The following is a 25051-nucleotide window of genomic DNA, read 5'->3' as shown; positions in this document are numbered from 1 at the left end:
GCCAAGCTGCGAGAATCAGCCATGAGGGGCACTGAGGCCGAGTTCTCCCCTCCGCCCAACGGGGGAAGGGAACCCCGGTCTATGCCACGGGAGCATCCAACTCGTCAGACGACAACTCCGAGGACGAATCCCTGGTAAGTGGACCCATCGCGCCCCTCATCCGGACAGTGACTATCCTAGCCCCCTCCATGCCCGAAGCTGCAAAGGTTAAAGCCCTACTAGACTCTGGCTGCACGCATTGCCTTATTAGCCCAACGCTAGTGGGGACCCTGTGCATTCCGGTGAGGAGGCTGAACAAACCGATATCCTTCGGTCAGTTAGATGGGTCCATAGCAGGGGGAATGCCAGCCACTCTAGCCACACTACTGATCCACCTTACCCTGGGGGACCACGAGGAAACTATAATGTTCGTGGTGACCCTAGGCAAGGAGTGCCCAATAATACTGGGGTTGGCGTGACTGAAGAAATGGAACTCCCGAGTGGGCTGGAGGACGGCGGAACTCAGGTTCCCAAAAGAGGATCGAATGGGATCGCCACCCTAGGGAGTTCCTGAGAGTCCCCCTCCGGAAAAAGCAGCAATGGGGGAGGAAAAAGCATTGCCCGAAATACCTGAGGAGTACAGGGACCTCGCTGAACTCTTCAGCGAGGAGCAGGCAGATGAGCTATCCCCCCACAGACCCACAGTCTGTGCGATAGAAATCAAGCCGGGAGCAAAGCTCCCAAAGCCTAGATTGTACTCCATGAGCCCCAAAAAGCTATGAGAAATGAAAACATTTGTAGATAAGAATCTGAAGAGGGGGTTCATTGAGCCAGCTTCCTCAAAAAAGGTAGCGGCCCCAGTCCTGTTCAAGGAAAAGAAAGACGGCACATTGCGCATGTGCGTGGATTATTGCGCCTTTAACTCCATAAGCGAAAGCAACCTGTACTCTCTCCCCCCCATGAAAGACATGCTGTCCCACCTATTGAAGGGTAAAATCTTCACAAAACTGGACTTAAGGGAAGCCTACTATCGCGTTAGAATTAAGGAGGAGGACGAGTGGAAGACCGCGTTCATCTGCCTTATGAGATGCTACCAATTTAAGGTCTTGCCGTTTGGGTTGCAGGGAGCTCCCACGGTCTTCATGCAGCTGATTAATGAGGTACTGAGGGAGCACCTATACAAAGGGGTCCTCGTCTACTTGGATGACATACTTCTATTTACGAAGACTAAAGAGGAGCACGTAAAATTAGAGCAGTTTTGAAAAAACAGGGCAGCCAACCTCTATGCAAAACTATCAAAGTGCAAGTTTCACAAACAGAGAATTGACTATCTGGCTACCGCATATCAACTGAAGGCATAGAAATGGACCCCGAAAAGGTCCAGCCGATGCTAGAGTAGGTGCCACCCCGCACGAGAAAGCAACTACAAAGCTTCCTGGGGTTCGCTAACTTCTACCATCAGTTCATCCCTTCTTTCACCCAGATAGCCCTACCTATCACAAACTTATTAAAGACAAAAGGGGGAGACACGGTAAAACCTAGTCAGCCACTAACCTGGACAATGGAATGTAAAGCCGCATTTGAAAGACTAAAAAGACTTTTTTCGGCTGAACCGGTCCTAAAACACCCTGATCCAGATAAGCCGCTTGTAATTCAAGCCGATGCAAGTGATGTAGCAGTAGGAGCAGTATTGCTACAGGAAAACGACAAAGGGCAATTGCAACCCTGTGCCTACACGTCCAGAAAACTCTCTGAGACGGAGCAACGTTGGGCGGTGTGGGAAAAAGAGGCGTACGCTGTGAAGTGGACACTCCTCACCTGGCGGCACTTCCTAGAAGGGAATAAAATCCCGTTCCAGGTCTGGACAGACTATAAGAACTTGGAAGCCCTAAAAACGCCTAGAAAACTCACCCCCAAACAAGCCCGGTGGTCACAGCACTTCCACCGGTTTACATTCAAGATCAAACACCTACCGGGGGGAGGAATTTCCTGGCAGACGTCCTATCCCGCATGCCCCAGTACAATAGCTCCCGGCCAACCATCTCCAAACCACTCATGCCGGGAGCGCAGCTGGCAGCACAAGTAACCGCAAGAGCTCAAGCAAAGCTAAAACAGCCGATAGCCAGCCAAGCAGGGATCGAATTCAGTAAAGCTCTAGAAACTGACAAATAGTTCCAGAGCCACAAAAACTTATGCACTATCACTGACGGCTTGCAATGGGTGGGGGAGAAGCTGTACGTCCCAAAAACCCAGAGGATTACATTTATGCAACTCTGCCATGACACAAAACCAGCAGGTCACTTTGGATGCGTGAAAACGCTGCATCTAGTAAAAAGACAGTTCTGGTGACCATCTATGAAAAAGGACATTGAAAGCTATGTAGCCAGCTGCCCAACTTGCACAGCTGCTAAGGGACTGCAAGGAAAAGCCCCCAGACTGCTACAGCCAGTGGCAAGCCCCCTGGAAGGAAATCTTCATTGACTTCATAGTAGAACTATCTGAAAGTAGTGGAAACACCGCGATCTGGGTGGTCACGGACTTATTCTCAAAACAAGTACACTTCATCCCTTGTCTAAAAATCCAACCGCTAAAGCCTTAGCAAAGCTGTTTGTCCAGCACATATATAGACTACATGGGGCACCCCAACGCCTAATATCGGACAGGGGGGTGCAATTCACATCGGACTTTTGGAAAGAATTCCTATCCCTTCTGGGGACCACCCAGGGGCTGTCATCTAGACATCATCCTCCGACAAATGGGGGGACGGAACGTTCGAACTCAATACTTGAACAATATCTAAGATGCTTTATTAATTTCCAACAGATGAACTGGACCGACCTGCTCCCTTTTGCAACCATCCAAGAAACTAGGACCAAAATATGTGGGACCATTCCCCATCCAAAAGAATCATAAACCCAGTAACAGTAGAGTTAGAATTACCCAAAACCCTCAGGCAGATTCACCCTACCTTCCACTGCAGCCTACTAAAACGAGAGCAGCGATCACCGTTACGACCAGCCATTGCCCCACCGCCCCCTCCCATTATGGTTGAGGGGGAGTAGCATTTTGAAATAAAAGAAATCCTTGACTCCCGGAAATACCACGGGGTGACCCAATACTTAGTAGCATGGAAGCACCTTCCCTCCTCCCAAAATGAATGGGTGCACAAACGTCACGTTAGAGCCCCCAAATTATTAAGGAAGTTTCACACGGACTACCTGAACAAACCAGACTAACCTCTCACTATTTGTTTTGTCTCTCAACAGATTGATCTCTCATATTTTTAAAGGGGGCAGGATGTCAGAACTCATATCTGTTTGATCTCATACATCCCTTGCTTCTCTCTCTGACCCAAATTCCATTCTCTTCTCTCCCTGGATTCTGCCATACTCCTAGAGGGGAGGGGGGGAATGATCGCTGGTTTATTGCCTTAGCTTCCTCTATTGCTACAATGTAACACTTTGCTCTCCTGCACTATTTCTCTGTGATTTCCTCTCCTTAAACTGTTAACTAGAACATGGCTTTTCAACCAGTGGTACGGGTACCACCTGTGGTACATTGGCACCTGGCAGGTGATACGCAACCATCCTAGAAAAGTAGCGGGGGAGGGGAATGAGCTGAACTGGTGGCAGCACCGCACAAGCCTGAGCGAGAGATGGCTGGAGCTGCAGGGCTGTCAGGGCTCAGTGGAAGCACCAGGATCAGTGCCGCTTTCCAGCTGATTGGCACTTTGGGGCTGTCAGGGCTCAGTGGAAGCACCAGGATCAGCACCAGTCTCCAGCTGGAGCCTGGCGTTGATCCTGGCGCTTCTGCTGAGCCCAGAAGAAGCACCAATCAGCTGGAATGTTGCAGCATCTCCAGGGTCTTGTGATTTACATTCAGATGCTTGGCAACTGATTCATATTTATGACGGTCACAGTGTCCCAGGGTCATATGAAGTGACCAAAACCTGCTGCAACCACCCAAAACCAAACACCCCCCACCCCACCTCCGTTGCCAACCCCCAACAGAAATGCTCACAACAATGAAAACCTCGGACAGGAGGAAGAGCGCCGCCAGGTGGGCAGGCAGGTGTCTTGCTCAGCTGTGGCTTGGGGGGCACTTTTTCAGTGCCATTGTAACTTCGAACAGTCATTAAGTGTTGTAAGTTGAGGACTACCTTTTCTTTATCACTTTTTTTTCCTTTTTGGGGGGGTCATCAAGTTTTTGACACTTTGCTGGGCAACTGGTGGTACTTGGATATTGCCATATCCTAAAAGTGGTACAATGGGTGAAAAGGTTGAAAAGTCCTGAACTAGAAAAGGGGGGAGGAAGAAAGGAATGCAACCTCCGCTAACCAGCTTATCTCTCCACTCTCAAGAGAAGGTGCAAAGAATCGCCTAGCCATCACAGGTATAGCCAGAGCCGGCCTGATGTTATCTCCCCTTTCCCACAATGGACTTAACACCTGGAGATTGGCCAGTTTGAACCGTCTGGATGAACTATGGGGTGGGGTTTGCTTGGGGACACTTCAAATTATTGATCTGAAGGGGAAAACCTCAGATCCTGTCTAGTATGCCTCCTAATAAAAGTTCCTTCTGGAAGAGCTTGCTTCCATGAGTTCTGCTTTCTTGGGATGAGGTATTAAAGTGGGTCCTGACAAGGACGTTATTGCAGTATTGCTACATCTATAAATATTTAAGGGTCACTTTGGGTAGGGCCCTAACATATAAGCAGCACTGCACCAACACTAAACTGAAGGTCAGTGGATGAAAAAATATCCTCTATAAATAAATATAAATAACATGAGCTCTAACTGGGGTGCCAAACCAAGGATCTTTATAACAACAGCTTTAGCTTTTTGCCTGCCCAGTCTGGTATAAATCAGCACATGTCGGGAAAATAGATGTTGCTCTGAATGAAGCTAGCAGAATTATTATCGGATGCCTTAAAACTACCCCTCTAGATAAGATCTACCACCTAGCTGGCAATAATAATAATAGTAATAGTAATAGTAATAATAATAATAAATAAAGTTGGAAGGGACCTTGGAGGTCATCTAGTCCAACCCCCTGCTCAGGCAGGAAACCCTATACCATTTCAGACAAATGGCTGTCCAGTCTCTTCTTTAAAACTTCCAGTGTTGGAGCATTCACCACTTCTGGAGGCAGGTTGTTCCACTGGTTAATTGTTCTAACTGTCAGGACAGCAGCATACAGAGGGAGGCTTAAATCATCTATATCTAGACAATACCCTTTCTATGCCTACAACCAGTTCATCAGAGATTAAAATTTAGGAAAACCTTCCTTAAGTCGACAGAAGACTTTGAAAAATTTAAAAGCAGAGAGGACCTATGAAAAGTTACAAAAAGCAACACTGGATGGAACCAATGGAGGAGCTAAGTCTGGTGAAAGCTGGAAAGTATGGAAATTGTTGAATAGATTGCACATAGGCACAACTAGATTCAGGGAAACTGAACAAATGGGATTATCCAGGGACTCTGCCCTTTGCAATTGTGGTAACATGCAGACAATAACACATGTATGCTATCCTTTGTGTCCTGTTCAGTGCATACTTGAGGATCTCATGGCAGTACAACACAACACAATGTTGCTAGTTTCTGGGCAAAATCTGTTTAACTTGTACATATTTTAATCTTGTATTTTATTTTTGAAATCCTATGTCGTATAGTATGCCTTATTTTAATTGTGATGCTTCTGAAATAAACAAATTGAAAGTGTTGAAATGCATGGAGCTAAAATGTTTTGAGGCTTTTGATTGCAATCTAAAAATGTGAGAGGGAAATTAAATTTGAAGCCAGGGTAGCGATACAACTTAATATGCTACTTCATTATAGCCTTAATAATTATGTCGCATAGGAATTTATTCAGTCTGTGATTTCTGTAATCCCAGATATAAGCTTAAAGTCACTTTCCAGTTAAGAACCACCTCCTCCTTCTCCTTCTCCTTCTCCTTCTCCTCCTCCTCCTCCTCCTCCTCCTCCACCACCACCACAAACACCACCACCACCACCACCACAAACACCACCACCACCAGAACAACAACTACTTTGGGTGTCAAGGGAGATACAAAGTTCTGGCTGTTACTTTTCGGGCAGCCTCAACTATTGTTAATTTATGTTGTAGTATGTCTTTGATGTTTCTCTCCATCTTCTTCTGGGTCTACCTCGTGTTCTTTCAGTTTCTCCTCTTTTTCTATATGCTTTCTATGATATGAAATCCCATGTCATCCTCTCCAGGTGAGCAAACCATTTTGCTGTTTTTGTATGTGGATTAGGATTGGTTTTATGCCAATTCTTTCTCTTATGGTTTCATTTCATCTCCATGGGGATTAAGTTTTGTTTTTTCCATTTAAGAATTTGAGTTTTAAAATACTTCACCTGACTGTGTGTTAAAGAAAAGCTGTTTATTTGTCATATACCATCATACCAAATGATTGTGAGCTTTTTACACTGAGGGAAAATATTATTTGATCCCCTGCTGGTTTTGTATGTTTGCCCACTGACAAAGACATGATCAGTCTATAATTTTAATGGTAGGTTTATTTTAACAGTGAGAGACAGAATAACAACAAAAAAAATCCAGAAAAACACATTTCAAAAAAGTTATAAATTGATTTGTATTTTAATGAGTAAAATAAGAATTTGATCCCCTATCAATCAGAAAGATTTCTGGCTCCTAGGTGTCTTTTGTACAGGTAATGAATTGAGATTAGGAGCATTCTCTTAAAGGGAGTGCTCCTAATCACAACTTGTTACCTGTATAAAAGACACCTGTCCACAGAAGCAATCAATCAATCAGATTCCAAACTCTGGCCATGGCCAAGACCAAAGAGCTATCCAAGGATGTCAGGGACAAAATTGTAGACCTACACAAGGCTGGAATGGGCTACAAGACTATCGCCAAGTAGATTGGTGAGAAGGTGACAACAGTTGGTGCAATTATTTGCAAATGGAAGAAACACAAAATAACTGTCAGTCTCCCTCGGTCTGGGGCTCCATGCAAGATCTCACCCCGTGGAGTTTCAATGATCATGAAAATGGTGAGCAATCAGTCCAGAACTACACAGGAGGAACTTGTCAGTGATCTCAAGGCAGCTGGGACCACAGTCACCAAGAAAACAATTGATAATACACTATGCCGTGAAGGACTGAAATCCTACAGTGCCCGCAAGGCCCCCCTGCTCAAAAAAGCACATGTACAGGCCCTTCTGAAGTTTGCCAATGAACATCTGAATGATTCAGAGGAGAACTGGGTGAAAGTGTTGTGGTCAGATGAAACTAAAATTGAGCTCTTTGGCATCAATTCAATTTGCCATGTTTGGAAGAAGAAGAATGCTGCCTATGATCCCAAGAACACCATCCCCACTGTCAAACATGGAAGTGGAAACATTATGCTTTAGGAATGTTTTTCTGCTAAGGGGACAGAACAACTTCACTGCATCAAAGGGACGATGGATGGGGCCATGTACCATCAAGTCTTGGGTGAGAACCTCCTTCTCTCAGCCAGGGCTTTGAAAATGGGTCATGGATGGTTATTCCAGCATGGCAATGACCCAAAATACACGGCCGAGGCAACAAAGGAGTGGCTCAAGAAGAAGCACATTAAGGTCCTGGAGTGCCCTAGCCATAGAATATCTGTGGAAGGAGCTGAAGGTTCGAGCTGCCAAACATCAGTCTCGAAACCACAATGACTGCAAAGAGGAGTGGGACAAAATCCCTCCTGAGATCTCTGCAAACCTGGTGGCCAACTACAGGAAATGTCTGACCTCTGTGATTGCCAACAAGGGTTTTGCCACCAAGTACTGAGTCATGTTTTGCGAAGGGGTCAAATACTTATTTCACTCGTTAAAATGCAAATCAATTTGTAATTTTTTAAATGCGTTTTTCTGGATATTTTTTTTTTTTGTTATTCTGTCTCTCACTGTTAAAATAAACCTACCATTAAAATTATAGACTGATCATTTCTTTGTCAGTGGGCAAATGTACAAAATCAGCATAGGATCAAATAATTTTTTCCCTCACTGTATGTGCTCATACTTAAAATGTTATTGCAATTGCCAAGTTTAGCAGGTAGATTTAAACATTCCATGTAAGCACATTTTTCCTTATGGCAGAGAAAAAAATTAATAATGTATCTATATAGTCTATGCTGCACTGCTCATTTTATAGAGAAATTGTCATGTCTAATATTAAAGATACACTAAATTGAAATAAATCATTCATTATTTTACTCTTTCTGAGTAAGATACTTATAAAGTAGTCCAATATTACATAGTTACAATGTTTAGCCAAATTCTTGGAGATCTGTTTAAGTCCACTATAGTTGCTGGGAACTGAGGTGGGGTAACTTTAATAGGGAAGATTTTAAATTTTGAGTTATTTTATACTTTATTACTTGGCTAATAACAGACTGGAAACATGCATGCATCTGAAATACACTATTGTGATTCTGTAGTTAAAAGTTTAATAAAATCAATGTTATTATGACATTTAACGTGATCGATTTTAAAATATATAATTAAAAAAACATGAAACCAGTCATAATTTAGTTAATGTCTATTAATTTCAAAGGAAGCTAGGAAAACATCAGTTGAGAGAAACATTTTGTTTCTTCATATATTGAACAGGTAGTCCTCAACATACAAACTAATGGGTCATCATATGACTAAAACCAGGTTTATGAACTTTTTTGTAACAATTGTTAAGCAAATATGTTAGTCATAAAGTGAATGTGGTGGTTGAGAAGTGAACCCATTGTTTGCTGTAAGGTGGGTTTTCCTGGAAGTAGACAAAAGTAAGTAAACAAAAAGCATAATAAATCACAATCTCATGACTGCAGATATCTGCAAATGGCTGTAAATGTGGCCTGTTGCTGAATGCCCAAAATGCGGTCACATGACCAGGGGACAGATGTTGGAACTTTGAAACTGGGTCATAAGTCCCATTTTCAGAGTCTGTTGTAACTTCAAACAGTTATTTAAAATAATCTCTACATTTATGCCAGTTATTTAGTTACATGTTTTCATGTATCTCTTTATTCTTTTAAGCATGCATCAAGATAATCATGGATACATCTGCCTGCTTATTCAGGGAGCTACAAAAGAAGATGCTGGTTGGTACACTGTATCAGCAAAGAATGAAGCTGGGATTGTTTCCTGCACAGCAAGGCTGGATGTCTATAGTAAGATGCTATATGGATGTTGACAGTATTTGGAAGAATTGTCCCAAACCTATATATTCCTTCTAAAATAACAATATTAGATATGTGCTTTACATTCTGTACTACTTGTTTTGCCATAGAATTGGAATACATTCCAATCTATGGGGAAGTAGAATTAGGATATATCTGGTACATTATCTTTACTGTTTATATTTTCCCTACATTCAGGAATGAGAGTAGAATTTATACCAATTCTTCTGTAATAACCAGCCATACATGGCTCAAGCCTCCTGAAAACAGCTTTCCTTGTGTTCTGGTGCATGTATTGAAAGGGTATTCTAAATGTAGACTTGAAGAGTCCATACCATGTCTATAAAAATGTTTTAGAAAAGGCTGGTATAGAATAAGTCATGTTTTAGGTGAAATAATCCTTTATCATTATTGTAATCTTAAAAGTTTTAATTGTATGTTCTTATTCTTACCTGAATTTGTTAAGATCACTTTCCCCTTCTTTTCATGTTATTTAGAAGATGCACTGAAAGATAGTCTTTTAGCATTTGTATAGAAATCAATGGCATAGGAGACTGCTGGGTAAAAGGAATACTTGTTCTTAACTTTTCTGTGTGTGTGTTTGTGTGTGTGTGTGTACAGTGTGATAGCTTATTTTAAATACTCTGCCAGCTAGGAATAAATTTCGATAAAGCTACTATGCTAAGAAGTCAGTTCTATATACTTTCATGAGTTTATATTGTTTCTTACATCCATTATCTTTAGAAATTAGGGGCAAAAGCAAGAGAACAGAGACAAATAAGAACAACTAGAAGAATAAAACCTAAATATAATTGAAGGAGATGGAGAAGGAAAATGGGATTTTCTCAATGAATATAAATGGATTGAACTCTCCTGCCAAAAGAAAGAAAAAATTTTACACTACAAAAATTAAAGATGGATATAATTTGTCTCCAAGAAACACATATTAAGAGACAACACTATAAACTGTTGGAACAACCGAAAATTGGGAAACTCCACATTAGCACAAAAAAAAAAGAATAGCTTTATGTATTAAAGAAATAATGAATCCCAAATAAATCTATGCAGGTGAAGATGGAAGAATATTAATGGTGGAAATAATGATAAATCAAAAACAGATACTGATGGTAGCTATATATGTACCTAATAATAAACAAGAAGAATTTTATCAAAAATTACATTAAAAAATAGTGGAATTGGAATATCAAAATATTTGCTTAATGGGAGACTTTAATGCAATTGTTAGACGGGAAGCTGGATTACAGAAGCAGTAAAATAGGGAAAAAAGGAAGAAACATACTACCTAAAACTTTCTTTAAAATGGCAGAAGAAATCTGTTTAAGGATATATGGAGAGAAAAGAACCCCCCAAAAACCACAATATACATTTTACTCAAACAGGCATAAATCTTGGTCCAGAATTGATATGATATGGATATCTCCTGATATCGTGTATAAGCACGATTATACAAAGAGTGTCATGGTTCCGATAGATGAAACCCATTAAAGAACTTCAAGGGAAGAATTCTTCCTTAAAAAACATTTTATTCAGGAAACAAAGTATTGGCACTACATAGTTGAACCCAAAACTAGATTCCCTTCCCCAGATACAAAATAACAAGTTGCAAGTCCCACCCCCATTAAGCAGTCATAATTCACATTCTCCAATTAGCCCAGAGCACAGGCTCTCTCCCCAGCCCACCAAAACATTACTGGTTTGTCCTTGAGTTCCCACGCAGCTGCATCATTATTATGGCTAGCTGAACTCAAGCATTCACTCCATCCCCCCTTCAACACCTGATCTCTAAACAGAAGAAAAAGCATGTTAAAAGCACAGTAAAAAATTGCTGCGATTCCCATCAGTTGTCAGAGCAGGAACACCCATTGTTATAGTGTTGACATCCGGTCCGCCTTTACAAAAAGGATAAATCCTGCAATTCAAACAAAACCATAGGTTAGGGGTTGCCTCTTGGTTTACTAGAGTGTTTATCATAGAATTTACGAATGAGCCTGTTGGCTTTCACATCATTAGATTTTACCCAGGTGGCCTCCGATAATGAATATCCTTTCCACTGTACTAAATATTGCAACTTTCCCTTGTAAAGTCTAGAATAAAGAATATGCTTCACTTCATAATGTGTCTGTCTGGCTACCCACCAGCAGGCCAGGTGCCTCCTTAGGGAGGGTCGTAGAGTAGATCCCCGAAAAGGTTTTAATAGGCTACAATGGAACACAGGGTAGACTTTCCCTAAGAGTGTGGGAAGCTTTAACTCCACCATAACTGGATTTATGATCCTTATGATGGAGAAGGGAGCGAGGTATTTTGGTCCCAATTTCTTACTAGGCAATTTGAGTCGTAAATATTTTGTGGATAAGTAAACCTTTTCCCCAACCTGAAACGACCTTTGGGGAGCCCTCTTTTTATCCACTTGTTTTAATAGGTTTCAGAAGCCCTTTTCAGAGCGAATTTCGTTTTGTCCCAAACCTCTCCCCACCCCTTCACCCACTGGTCAAGAGTTTGGGAAGCAGAGGGTCCCTGAGGATACTCGGGTATTGGGTTGAATTCTTTTCCTGTGGCAATCTTGAAAGGTGTAAAACCAGTGCTGCTGTGAATAGTGTTATTGTAAGCCACCTCTGCGAAAGGGAGGAGGTCAGTCCAGTTCGTTTGCTGATAATCCACTTAGCATCTGAGGTACTGCTCCACCATTGAGTTTGCTTTTTCAGCTGCCCCATTCATAGACGGGTGAAAAGCCGATGATAGTCCCTGCAATGAGCCAATTAGCTTGAGAAAAGCCCTCCAGAATTTGGCCGTAAATTGCACACACACACCCCGTCAGAGATTATTTGCTTTGGCACACCGTGCAGCCTGTAAATGTGCTTAAGAAACATCTTAGCTAGTCTCTGGGCTGACGGGAGTCCTTTGCAGGCAATGAAGTGAGCCTGCTTCGAAAAAAGATCAATCACTGTCCAAATCAATGTATTTCCTCTACTCTCAGATGACTTAACTATAAAATCCATAGCAATTTCTTCCCAAGGCTGGGAAGGGTCTGCGACCAGTTGCAATAACCCAGGAGGCTTTCCCGGAATCCTCTTCATGGTGGCACATACCGCACAGCTTTTAACACAGTTCTCTACGTCCCGTTTCAAACCTGGCCACCAAAATTGCCGATGAACCAAATGCAGTGTTGTTGTTTTTTTGTTTTTTTTTTAATTGAAAAGTTTTATAACAGTTACAATATAAACCCCAAAACCAACCCACCCTAAACCCCACCCTCTCCCTCCCCCACTTCCCAGAGCTGAATACAGGGCTACAAATGTAATAATCATAATCTAACTAACATTAACCAACTATATAAATAACCAAATCCATAATGCGCTTTAACTCCCTTTAGCATAAATATAAACAAATTAAAAGTAAACATAATAATAAAAACATAAACAAATTAATATCCTAATTATTAAACAGTGCAATATACAAATTGTTAAACAATACTAATACTAAAATAATAATAATATCATATAATTGAAACTAATAAAGATTCCACTATAATAAACTATTAATAATAATAATAATCTAAAATTTACTCATAAGCTAAATGGAACTTTTTAGTCCCATATTTATTCTGAATATAATCTATCCATCTTCTCCAAACCGAAATGTATCTTTCTTGTGAATGATCCTTCAAATAAGCAGAGATCTCAGCCATTTCTGCTAAATTTGACACTTTAAGCATCCATTCTTCTATAGTAGGCAAGCAATCCTTCTTCCAATNTCAAATTCAACATCAAATTAGTTTCTTTAGTATCACAATCTGTAATAACACCCAATAAAAATAATTGTGGAGTAAACTTTATCTTTCTCTTAAAAATCTTTTGAATGTTCCACCAAATCTTAATCCAAAAAGCTTTTATATTTCTACAAGTCCACCAGATATGGAAATAAGTAGCATCCAAACTACCACATCTCCAACATTTGGGCTGTAAATTAGAATACATACAAGACAACTTTTTAGGATCCAGATGCCATCTAAAAAACATTTTGTAAAAAATGTCTCTTAAATTTTGGGCCTGAGTAAATTTTACATTCCTAACCCAAATTACCTCCCATATATCCAATGGAATCGGTTCTTGAATATTTTGAGTCCACTTTACCATACAATCTTTAACTAATTCAATTTCCCAATCCAATTCTATTAAAGCATTATAAATTCTCTTTATATGCGCTCGATTTTGATCTTTAATCTGTTTTACCAAATTCTCCTCCATTAATGTAATACCAACCTTTTGATCTAACTTCCACCTAACCAACAATTGAGTATATTGAAACCAAGACTGTACAATATTTTCTTGCTTTAACTCAGCTAACGATTTTAATTGCCAATCATTCCCTACCAATTTAAGTAATTCATTATAAGAAATCTTATCCAAATTCACACCCATAGATACCCCCTCTATCGCGTGTCCAGGAATCCCCCAAATTGGTATTTTGTAATTTAACTTATGATAATATTTTTTCCAGACACGCAATAAGGCATTTCTTAAAATATGAGATTTAAAAACCTTGTCAACTTTTTTATTATAAATTAGGTATGAATGCCACCCATATAATAAGTCCCATCCCTCAAGATGAAGTATACTCTTATTTGTTAAATTAAGCCAATCACTAACCAGTGTTAAAACCACCGCATCATAGTATAATTTCAAATTAGGCGCTTTAAGTCCTCCTTTTTCCTGTGCGTCTTGTAAGATCTTAAATTTAATCCTTGGTTTTTTCCCCGCCCAGATAAATTTATTAATACCCTTCTGCCATTCATCCAAGTTGGCATCTTTTTTCAAAATAGGTATCATTTGAAACAAGAAGAGAAACTTTGGTAGAACATTCATTTTAACAGCCGCAATTTTCCCCAAGAAAGATAGTTGTAATTTTTTCCAATTGTTTAAGTCCTTTTGTACTTTTAACCATAATATCTCATAATTATTTTTATACAATTTTACATTAGAAGCTGTAATATATACTCCCAGATATTTAACCTTTTTCACTATTTCAAAACCTGTCAATTTAACTAACATTTCCTTTTCCTTGATCATATTTTTAGATAATATTTTAGTCATTATTATTTACCTTAAAACCAGAAACTTTCCCATACTGAGTTATAACTTCCATCAAGTCTATAACCGATTGAATCGGTTGAGATAATGTCATAACCAAGTCATCCGCGAAAGCTCTCAACCTATAGTCATTCTGTTTTATTTTTATTCCCTTTATTATAGTTGATTCACGAATTTTAATCAGTAAAATCTCCAATGTTAAAACAAACAATGGCGATAGTGGACATCCCTGTCTTGTACCTTTTTCAATTTTAAATGCCTCTGTTAATCCCCCATTAATTATGATTTGTGCCGATTCTAAGAGAATATAAAAATTTATCCCCGAAATTCATTTTATCAACAACTTTCAATAAAAATTGACAATTCAACTGATCAAAAGCTTTTTCAGCATCCAAAAATATCAATGCCGCAGGGACTTGGTTGTTCTTATCCAAATACTCAATTAAATTAACAATTTGTCTTACATTATATTTCATATATCTTCCAATTATAAATCCAGACTGATCACTATGAATCATTTGCTTCAAAACTTGCATTAATTTATTTGCCAATATTTTTGAAAAAATCTTATAATCTGTATTCAAAAGCGATATAGGTCTATAATTCTTAGGCTGGGTAAGGTCTTGGTCCTCCTTTGGAATCAGCGATATAAAAGCCCTTCTCCAAGACGGAGGCACTTCTCCTCCAATCTGGATACTATTAAAAAGTTCCTTTAATGGTTCTATCATCTCTACAGATAATATTTTATAATAAATTGCTGATAATCCATCTATACCAGGAGCCTTACCCACTTTTAACTGTTTAATTGCCAAAATAATTTCCTCCGAAGTAATTAAACGATTCATCTCCTTTCACTGTTCATTTGAAAGTCTAGGAAAGTGTGCTGCCTGTAGGTACTTATCTATATCTAAAGCTTGTATATTTTCACTGGCATATAATTTTGTATACAATTCTAAAAAACTCTTTTTAATCAACTTTTGTTGATATACCTCTTTACCTTTATATTCTATTTTTTCTATAATACATGATTTCTGTTTCTTCCGTAATTGATAAGCCAGCCACCTACCAGGCTTGTTTGCATTACAAAACGTATTATGTTTCGCATAACGCAAATTAGTTGCAATCTGATCAGCCATTGACATATGAAATTACTCTTTCAACATATTTATAGAAACCTTTAATCTATTATCTGATGGGTTCACAATAAGAGCCTTCTCCTTCAATTTAATCTCTTCTTCCAGCTCTTTACGTTTTTGCATCTGCTTGCGCCTATATCCATTATTCATATAAATCAAAACCCCTCTCATATAAGCTTTACTAGCATCCCAAACCATTGCCATCGAAGTGCCTTTATGCATATTCAAAGCAAAAAATTCTTTCAAATATTCTCTACATTTCTGCGAAAGCACCTCATATCTGAATAAATTTTCGTTCAATCTCCAAGATCTTCTGTTCCCATCTTCCGCAAATAACTCCAACCAAACAGGGCTATGATCCGACAATATTCTAGGAAAAATCTTAACATTCTTGACCCTGGAGAGAAAATCAGTGGTAATTAAAAAAATCAATTCTGGAGAATGATTGATGCCTATCTGAAAAAAAAGTAAAGTCTCTATCTTCCATATTCCGTTCTCGCCAAATATCTCTAAATTCCAAATCATCTTTCAAATCAAAAAAAGCTTTAGGTAATTTAAAATAATTAGGAGAATTTTTGAAAGATCCCTTCTTATCTTTACTTGAATCCAAAACACCATTCCAATCCCCCATCATAATAACAGATTTATAATCCAATTGAGTTAGTTTATGATGTAACAACTTATAGTGTTTATTTATGTAAGAAGAGATTTATCAGCTAGATTAATGGAATCTGATATACAAGGAAGATATGTTATTATTGAACTAGTGCTACAAGGCAAAAAAGTTCTTATTATTGGATTGTATGCCCCTAATAAACAAAAAAATTTTTTATAAGTTGTTACATCATAAACTAACTCAATTGGATTATAAATCTGTTATGATGGGGGATTGGAATGGTGTTTTGGATTCAAGTAAAGATAAGAAGGGATCTTTCAAAAATTCTCCTAATTATTCTAAATTACCTAAAGCTTTTTTTTATTTGAAAGATGATTTGGAAAATGCAGTGTTTTTAAATAGCCAAAGTGTCCAGCTTGTTTCACATCGTGATTGTGCTGGAGAGCATTGAGGCGGAGGGTTTCGGGCAAATACAAATTTCTCCCTTTGTAGGCTAATCCGTCCCTGCACATCAGGGTGGCTTGGTTGTCCTTGAACCATCGATCGTTGAGGAGTTCCTGTTTTAGTTTTCTTGTCTCAGGATCGTCAGGGTTTGGGACCTTCGAAGATGGGGCTCTTTGCGGCGTTAGTTGAGACACAACTTGCGGTGTAGGTATGATTGATTCATTAATCTCTTCACGCTGATTCTTGTATTGAGGCAATCTGGATAGAGCGTCAGCTAAAAAGTTTCTCCCTCCCGGTATATACTTCAGGATGAAATTAAACTGGTTAAAATACTGTGCCCACCATACTTGCTTCGGGGAAAGTTTGCGAGGAGTTTTCAGTGCCTCTTAGGTTTTTGTGATCAGTCCATACTTTGAAAGGCACCTTGCTCCCCTCTAGGTAGTGCCGCCAGTTTAACAGAGCCCAACAAATTGCGAAGGCTTCCTTCTCCCACACTGCCCACCTTCTCTCACAGTCGGTGAAATTCTTTGAGGTGTAGGCACAGGGTTGTAGGACTCCCTCATGGTTCTTTTGCAATAGTACAGCTCTGACAGCCACATTGCTGGCATCGGCTTGAATTACAAAGGGCTTCCCTGGGCATGGGTGCTTTAGGATCGGTTCAACTACAAATAGCCTTTTCAGATTCTCAAAAGCAGTTTGACAATTCATAGTCCATGTTAGTGGCTGGCCCGGTCGCGGCTTTCCCCCATCTTTGCCGGTTTTTAACAAATCCGTGAGAGGTAAAGCAATTTCGGCAAATGAGGGGATGAATTGTCGGTAAAAGTTGGCAAACCCCAGAAAGCTTTGAAGCTGTTTGAGAGTCTTTGGGGGTTGCCTCTTGATTACGGCTTTTACTTTTCCAGGATCCATTTCAGTGCCCTCACTGGAAATTCTGTAGCCTAAATAATCCAGCCGGGTCTGATGGAATTCGCACTTCGACAATTTAACATATAGTTTGGCATTCAATAATTTCCTTAACACCTCTCGCACTAGCTTCACATGGTCAGCCATGTTCTTGCTGTATATCAGGATGTCATCAAGATACACCAAAAACCCCTTGTATAAATGATCGTGTAGCACCTGGTTGATCAGCTGCATGAAGATAGCTGGAGCCCCCTGTAGTCCAAATGGCATAACTTTGAACTGATAGCTACCCATAGGATAATTAAAAGCAGTCTTCCATTCATCTCCTTTTCTTATTCTCACTCGGTAGTATGGTTCTCTTAGGTCCAATTTAGTGAAGATGCTCCCCTTTGCAAGATGGGTTAGTAGGTCTTTCAGGAGGGAGAGGGGGTACTTGTTTTCTACACTCACAGCATTTTACCCTTTATAATCCATGCAGAGATGAAGCAACCCGTGTTTTTTCTCTTTAATAACACCAGAGCCCCCACCAGGGATTTGGCCGGCTCTATGAAGCCTCTCGCTAGGTTTTTGCTCACATATTGCTGTAGTTCATCCATTTTGAGGGGGGTCATAGCGTACATTCTCGGCCTTGGGAGTTTAACCCCTGGTAATAGTTCAATGGCGCAGTCATTTGGCTGATGGGGTAGCAGCATGTCGCACTCTTTTTCACTAAACATCTCCGCTAAACCTCGGTACTCGCTGGGAATGAGTGCTTCGCCCAGCCAGGGAATGGCAGCTATCTTTGCTGATTCAGTAAATGGCTTAGGCCCTCCAGTAACGTCGGTAGAATCAAGGGAGGGCTTGGGGCCTATGGGCAATCTCACAGTCCTCATCCCCTTTTCCCACCAGATAAAAGGCTTCCACTTTCTAACCAGGCTAGACCTAAGATCACAACCTCAGCCATCTTTGGGGCCACCACAAAACGGATGAACTCCTAATGCTCACCTATTTCTAAGCGTATAGGTTCTGTCAGATGGGTGACTAAAGTCCCTCCCATTAAGGAGCCATCTGCCTGTTCAAACCTCATGGGCCTGGAAAGCAAACTTGTTCGTATACCGATCTTGAGGGCAATTGGCAAACTGATAACACACCGGGAACATCCTGAGTCCACTAGCACTTTCAGATCCATTTGTACCCCTGTCTTAGGGACTACGAGCTTAGCAGCAAGAGAAAAAGGTGGAACAGGTCAACTCACCATCGGATCGTTCTCCCCTTCGTTGTCGCTGTCATAGGAGGGCAGAGCGGTGGTAGGTCCGCCTTGGGCCTTGGTGCTCTCCTATGTGGGTGACGTGACCTGGGTAACGGGTTCTTGTGTGATCCTGCTTGATTTTTCTTTTGCCGGCTGTTGGGCTGGTTTCTTCCTTATCGATGGCCCCGATCTACCTCCCTGTTGGGGGTATGGGATTGGACAATTCACCGCTCGATGCCCTTGTTGTCCACACCTGAAGCATTTGATTGGTGGACCGGCAGGTGGCTTGGGGGTTTCCACGGCCATGATGGCTGGGGGTCTTCGTGGAGGTGGTCGCCTGGTCTGCTCTGGTTTTGGCCCAGCTTCTGGAAGGGACGGTTTCTTGTAATGAGCAAGCTCGATGTCCAATCTCACTGCTGCCTGACACCGCTCTTGCAATTCATCAGGGACAGGGACAGAGAAGAGGATATAAAAGGGGGGAGAGAAGAGAGGATATAAAAGAGGGGAGAGAAATCTGTTAAATGAGTTTTGCCCCATTTTATGACTTTTCTTGCCACAGTTGTTAAGTGAATCACTGCATTTGTTAAATTAGTAACATGGTCGTTAAGTGAAGCTGGTTTCCCCACTGACTTTGCTTGTCAGAAGGTTGCAAAAGGGGATCACATGACCCTGGGACAACGTGACCATCATAAATATGAATCGGTTGCCAAGCATCCGAATGTAAATCACATGACCCTGGGGATGCTGCAATGGTCATAAGTGTGAAAAATGGTCATAAGTCACTTTTTTCAGTGCCGTTGTAACTTTGAACAGTCACTAAGCAAACTGTTGTAAGTCAAGGACTACGTGTACTTTATCACTTTTTCCCGGGGTTTTTTGGTCATCAAGTTTTTGACACCTTGCTAGGCTACTGGTGGTACTCGAATATTGCCATATTCTAAAAGTGGTACAATCTGTAAAAAGCCCTGCTTTAGAGGGCTAGCTATAACTTACATGGCAAAAAAGAACAAAGAAAAAAAGCAACAACAAATGAAGTTAAAGGAGGAATTTATGAAATTAGAATTAGAACTATAAAGAGATCCACAAAAGAAAACACTTAAAAAGCAAATGGAAATAATAAAACATAAATTAAACTTAGCTGAGGCTGAAAAAATGGCTCAGTAAATTAAAAGGGCAAAATAAAATTTCTTTGAACACACTAACAAACCGGGTAGGTGGTTAGCAAACAAATTGAAAAAAGAAAGAGAGAAGAAAATGATAAATAAACTGCAAGACTCAAAAGGTGATTTACAGTTCCAAAATGACATAATTAAAAAAATAATTAGACTTTTATGAGACACTTTATGACACACAAGAAACTTCTCAAGAAAAAATAAAGCAATATATAAAAAAGCTGAGTTACCAAAAATTCCAGAAAACATACGAAATATGCTAAATGAAAAAATATCAATGATGGAGGTAATAGAGGCGATAAAAAGGCAAAAAAATAACAAGACTCTGGGTCCAGATGGGCTACCTGCAGAATTTTATAAATGTCTACAAGATACATTAAACTCACTAATGAAAGAACTGTGTAATGAAGTACTCTTAGAGGCTAAAGTACCAAAAATGTGGATAGACGCCAACATTAATACCTAAAGAAGATTCAGATTTGACGCAGATAAAGAATTATAGACCAATATCTCTATTAAATGTGGACTATAAAATTTTTGCTTCAATAATAGCAGAAAGATTAAAGAAATTCTTGATTGAATTTATACATAGAGACCAAAATGGATTTTTACCTAAGAGACAAATAAAAAATAACGATCTTAGATATTTTGGAATATTATGAAATGCATCCAAGGAAGCAGATGGCGCTAATATTCCTAGATGCACAGAAGGCTTTTGATAATGTAAATTGGCAATTTATAATTCAACAATGAAATGAAATGGATTTTGGAGAAAACTTTATAAATATAATTAAAACAATTTATCATAGACAAACAGCTAAAGTAATCGTAAATGGAGACTTTACAGAAAACTTTAATATCAAAAAAGGCACAAGACAAGGATATTCATTATCCCCATTATTATTTATATTAACACTGGAAGTATTGAATAGAAATATTAGGCAAGACTCAGAAATTAAAGGATTGGAGATAAAAGATGAAAAATATAAACTACAAGCATTTGCAGATGACTTGGTCTTTGTATTAGAAGAACCGCTTAAGACAAGCCTCAAGCTTATGAAAAAGATAGAAGAATTTGGAGAAGTGGCGGGTCTGAATATAAATAGAGAAAAGACCAAAGTGATAACTAAAAACCTTACAGATAAACAAAAAAATCAACTGTCAGAAAAAACAGACCTTCAAATAGTTAAGAAAGTCAAATACTTGGGAATATATTTAACAGCAAGATGTGCAACAATAAAAGAAGATAACTACGTAAAATTACTAAAACAAAATTAGACTTGGAAAAATGGAAAAATCTACAACTTTCAATGCTAGGAGAATAGCAACAGTGAAGATGAATATTTTACCAAAACTACTTTTTTTTATTTCAAACAATACGTATAAAACGGGGGGGGGGGAAATTTTGTGATGAATTAAATACAATGACTTTGAAATTTATTTGGCAAGGAAAGAAAGCTAGAATTAGATTGAAAATGCTACAAGAAGCGAAAGAAAATGGAGGATTTGGGCTGCCAGATTGGGCCTTATATTATCAAGCATCTGTATTAACTGGGTTAAAAGAATGGATAACTCTTACACATAAAAGATTACTATACCTAGAGGGGCATGACCTACAACTCGGATGGCATGCCTTCTTATGGTATGGGAAGAATAAAATACATAGATTACTTTCAGAACCACTATATAAGAAACGCACTGCTTCTAGAATGAGAAAAAGTAAAAGCGAAAATTTATATGAAAACACCTGGATGACTTTCAACAATGGAAGCGTTTGTTCACTCATACTTAAGTAACTGAGAAAATTGTGACTTATAAAGACATTTTGAATACTGTAGGGAAACTAAAAACCAGGCAAGAATTGGAAGAACAGGGCATTGATTTATCATGGTGGCCACATCTGCAAATTCAAACAAGATATGAAAAAGATATTAAAACATCTGGATTTTACAAAGAACAGACAGAATTTGATCAGATATTATTGACATCAGATGAAAAATTGATTAAGAAACTGTATAAATATATGTTAAGTTTAAAGATGGAAGAGGAACAAGTTAAAAAAACTGATAATATGGGCAAAAACCTTTGGGCATAACAGAGTTAGAAAACTGGCAAAGCCTTTGGGAAAGAAATTCTAAAATAACAAAGGCGGCGGCTTACAAAGAAAACCTATATAAAATGTTTTACAGATGGCACTTAACACCTGTGAGGTTAGCGAAAATATTTAAAAATATGTCTAGTAATTGTTGGAAATGTAGACAAAAACCAGGGATGTCCTAAAGCCAAAAGATTTGGTCAAGAATACATACATATATGGTTAGAGAAAATGACTAAAAAATACATAGATTTTAAGCCAGAATTATTTTTGTTAGGTATAATTGTAGGAAATTATGAGAAGAAATGTGTATACTTAATGTTACATGTGTTAACTGCAGTGGGAATTGTATTTGCTCAACATTGGAAAGATGAAGAATTACCAGCTGAGGAAGAGATAATTAAGAAAATTTTAGACTGTGTAGAAATGGACAGATTGACACTGAAAATGAAAGAGAAAGAAGACTCAGAATATTTTAGAACATGAGATACATTTTATCAATGGCTGGAAAAATGAGATAGAGAGAAAGGAGTTTAACATGTATTAGTAAACTAAATATTGAAGCCCAGACAATATGTTGCTGATAAAATATTAAGCATTTGTGACTATAAAAAATTAATAAAATATTGAAAAGAGAAATTAGCAGAAAATAACCAAGTGAATATGAAGCAAAAAAGGGAACAGATCTCACTGTGAAAGAGGACCAAAGAACAATTTATGATAGCAACTATAAAGGGCAGCACTTCTCCCTACCTTTCTTATATTAACATACCTCTCCAGTGGATTTGGTGATTTGACTTCCTGGTTGGTAATTGCAATATTAATATATCTTCAGCAATTTTATTTTAGATAATTTTGTGATAATTCTTTAATTAAATTGAATGATTGGTCCTTTTCCCCTCAAAGGAGATAAAATGGCTCATCAATTTTCTCCATTTTTTGTGTTTTGAGGCATTGGTAAACTGTTTCTCTTTTTCTCTTTCTTCCAGCTCAGTGGCAACAACAGTCCCAAACCACTAAGCCAAAGAAAGTGCGTCCCTCAGCCAGTCGGTATGCAGCACTTTCTGACCAAGGACTAGACATCAAAGCTGCATTTCAGCCAGAGGCAAACCCAGGACATCTGACATTGCAATCTGGCTTGGTAGAAAGTGATGATCTTTAAGTATTAGCTACAGATACACCATTTCTGTTCAAATTGAAAATACTGAATGCCATTGTATTGATCAATGATAATCTACGTCACTGTGCGCAAGACAGACACTTCTGTGTGCAAAAGAACCCAGCCACATCTTTCTTGTTTAGTATAACAAATTAAGAGTTTGTAGAGAGAAATGCAATCTGCATATACAAATCACCTTCACTATAACCATTTCTTATTACATTGTGGGTAACACTGTTTTGAATCGTCCTATTCACAAGTGTTAAAGTGAGTGAAAATTTGCAAAAATAAATATGCTGCACACTTATTGCTGAGTGCCTTTGCAGTTTGTAGGTGCTATTAATGTGTAATGAATAGAAATGCACTGAAAAAAGTATTAACAGTGCATTATAATGATAGTTCAGATGTGCAATACTGAATGAGTAAAGCAAGATAGAAAAAGGAAGATAAATTAGTGACATTTTTGTGTCTATAATTGACTTTCTATTCTCAAAGGAAATAGGATATGTTAGTTTTGCCTTAATTGTATTAGGGTAGGTAAGGTAACCTTGTATCAGAAGGCTTTTGACTTTTGCCAGTGGATGTGATGCTTAGATTCATGTTACTTTTATAACAGTGAGAAAAGATAAAAGGCAAAAGTCAGACCTTCCTCAAAAAATGATATGTGAGCAAAACCTCAGTGCTTTTTAAAACAATATCAGAGATTTGATTGAGTAGAATCTATGTGATACAAAGGAAAATAATTAGGAGTGTAGAGTAAGTGAAAATGGGTTGAGTTTGCAATAAGAGTTTAAATAATTTGCATACCATAGAGAATAGATAAATAAATGTTGGGGAATACAAGAAAATGTTGTTACAGTTTAAGCACTGCTTGCATGTACACTAGAGGTTTATTTTTGTGTTGTTGGTTCTTGAACAGGAACCCTGTCTATGGCTGAGCCTTTGTGAAGGACTGAAAATAGTTAACCAGCCAGAAACCAAGATATTTTTTCCAGTTAATGGATTTCACTTAGATTATATTAAGCAATTTTGATTCAAAATGAGCTCAACTTCCACTCAGAAGGTGTGGAAGGCTATTTCAGTTAGATTTGCTGAAAATAATGTAGTCCAATGGTACAGCAGTACTCTGCTACAAAAGGAAAACACTGTATTTCTTATATGAAGCACGTTTATAGTACTTTATAATTAAAAATCTGAATCTTTTTCTCAACTCAATTACTCAAATACATACTTTTTTGTAAAGATAGAAAAAAAGTTTTGTAATATGCCATGCCATTTATTTTGCATTAATTGCTATTCCTGTATTGCTTTTTCCTTCGTTATTAAGTACACTATTCAGAATTTTAGTGGCTAATAAAAACTTCTATCACAAAAAGATAATTACTTTTCTATGGAAGCTTGTGCAGATGGTAATAATTCAGCAATAGGAATTTGACTTATTTGTGTTGTCATATATAACTGTCCTAATGCTCTGGATCTAAGCAATTGAATCCTTGCCCAATTGTCAATGTGACTTGTTTAGCTTAATTGCTATTTTTTAGCTTAACTAGTAGTAATTTGCTTCTTTTTATTTGTATTTATAAATCTATACAAGCATACTATTTTGGATTGTGAGCTAGTATCATAAGGGTTTGACATCAATAAATATTACAGAAATTTAAGAAAAAATGTATTTTCTTGGTTAAAATGCTAATAATTCTTAATGAGACCTCAAATAATAAAACAGCCTACTAGGAGGGTTATTTAATGGAACTTGGTGAGATTTACTTCTATATTGTAGTTTAAGACTGTAGTAAATGTGAAGAGAGGTTATACCAGGGGTCTTCAAACTTGGCCCTTTTATGACTTGTGGACTTCAACTCCCAGAATTCCTCAGCCAGCATGCCTGGCTGAGGAATTCTGAGAGTTGAAGTCCACAAGTCATAAAAGGGCCAAGTTTGAAGACCCCTGGGTTACACAGTTATTTTTTTAATCATCACCATAACTGCAAATGGTTACTGAACAATCAGTCTGTAAACAA

General features: G+C 38.6%; 1 protein-coding gene across 2 annotated transcripts in view; it reads left to right on the top strand.

The window, feature by feature from the left end:
• Window positions 1–24771, top strand: part of PALLD (palladin, cytoskeletal associated protein) — a 64314-nt gene extending 39543 nt beyond the window's left edge. Inside the window, exons 10-11 of one of the 2 annotated variants that reach the window (XM_015816551.1) lie at window positions 9028–9161; window positions 22862–24771. In XM_015816551.1, the coding sequence (XP_015672037.1) occupies window positions 9028–9161; window positions 22862–23034 (307 nt within the window). In that variant the 3' untranslated portion in view covers window positions 23035–24771. Of the gene's footprint in view, window positions 1–9027; window positions 10028–22861 lie in introns of those variants that run through there. The other variant, XM_029284252.1, reaches the window with a different exon arrangement.
• Window positions 24772–25051: the final 280 nt, after the last annotated feature.

This window comes from Protobothrops mucrosquamatus, unplaced genomic scaffold (assembly GCF_001527695.2).
Source record: "Protobothrops mucrosquamatus isolate PMUCROS unplaced genomic scaffold, P.Mucros_1.0 scaffold464, whole genome shotgun sequence".
Classification (NCBI taxonomy): domain Eukaryota; kingdom Metazoa; phylum Chordata; class Lepidosauria; order Squamata; family Viperidae; genus Protobothrops; species Protobothrops mucrosquamatus.
The sequence above is the reverse complement of the archived record's forward strand: the minus strand, read 5'-3'. Positions and strand labels throughout refer to the sequence as shown.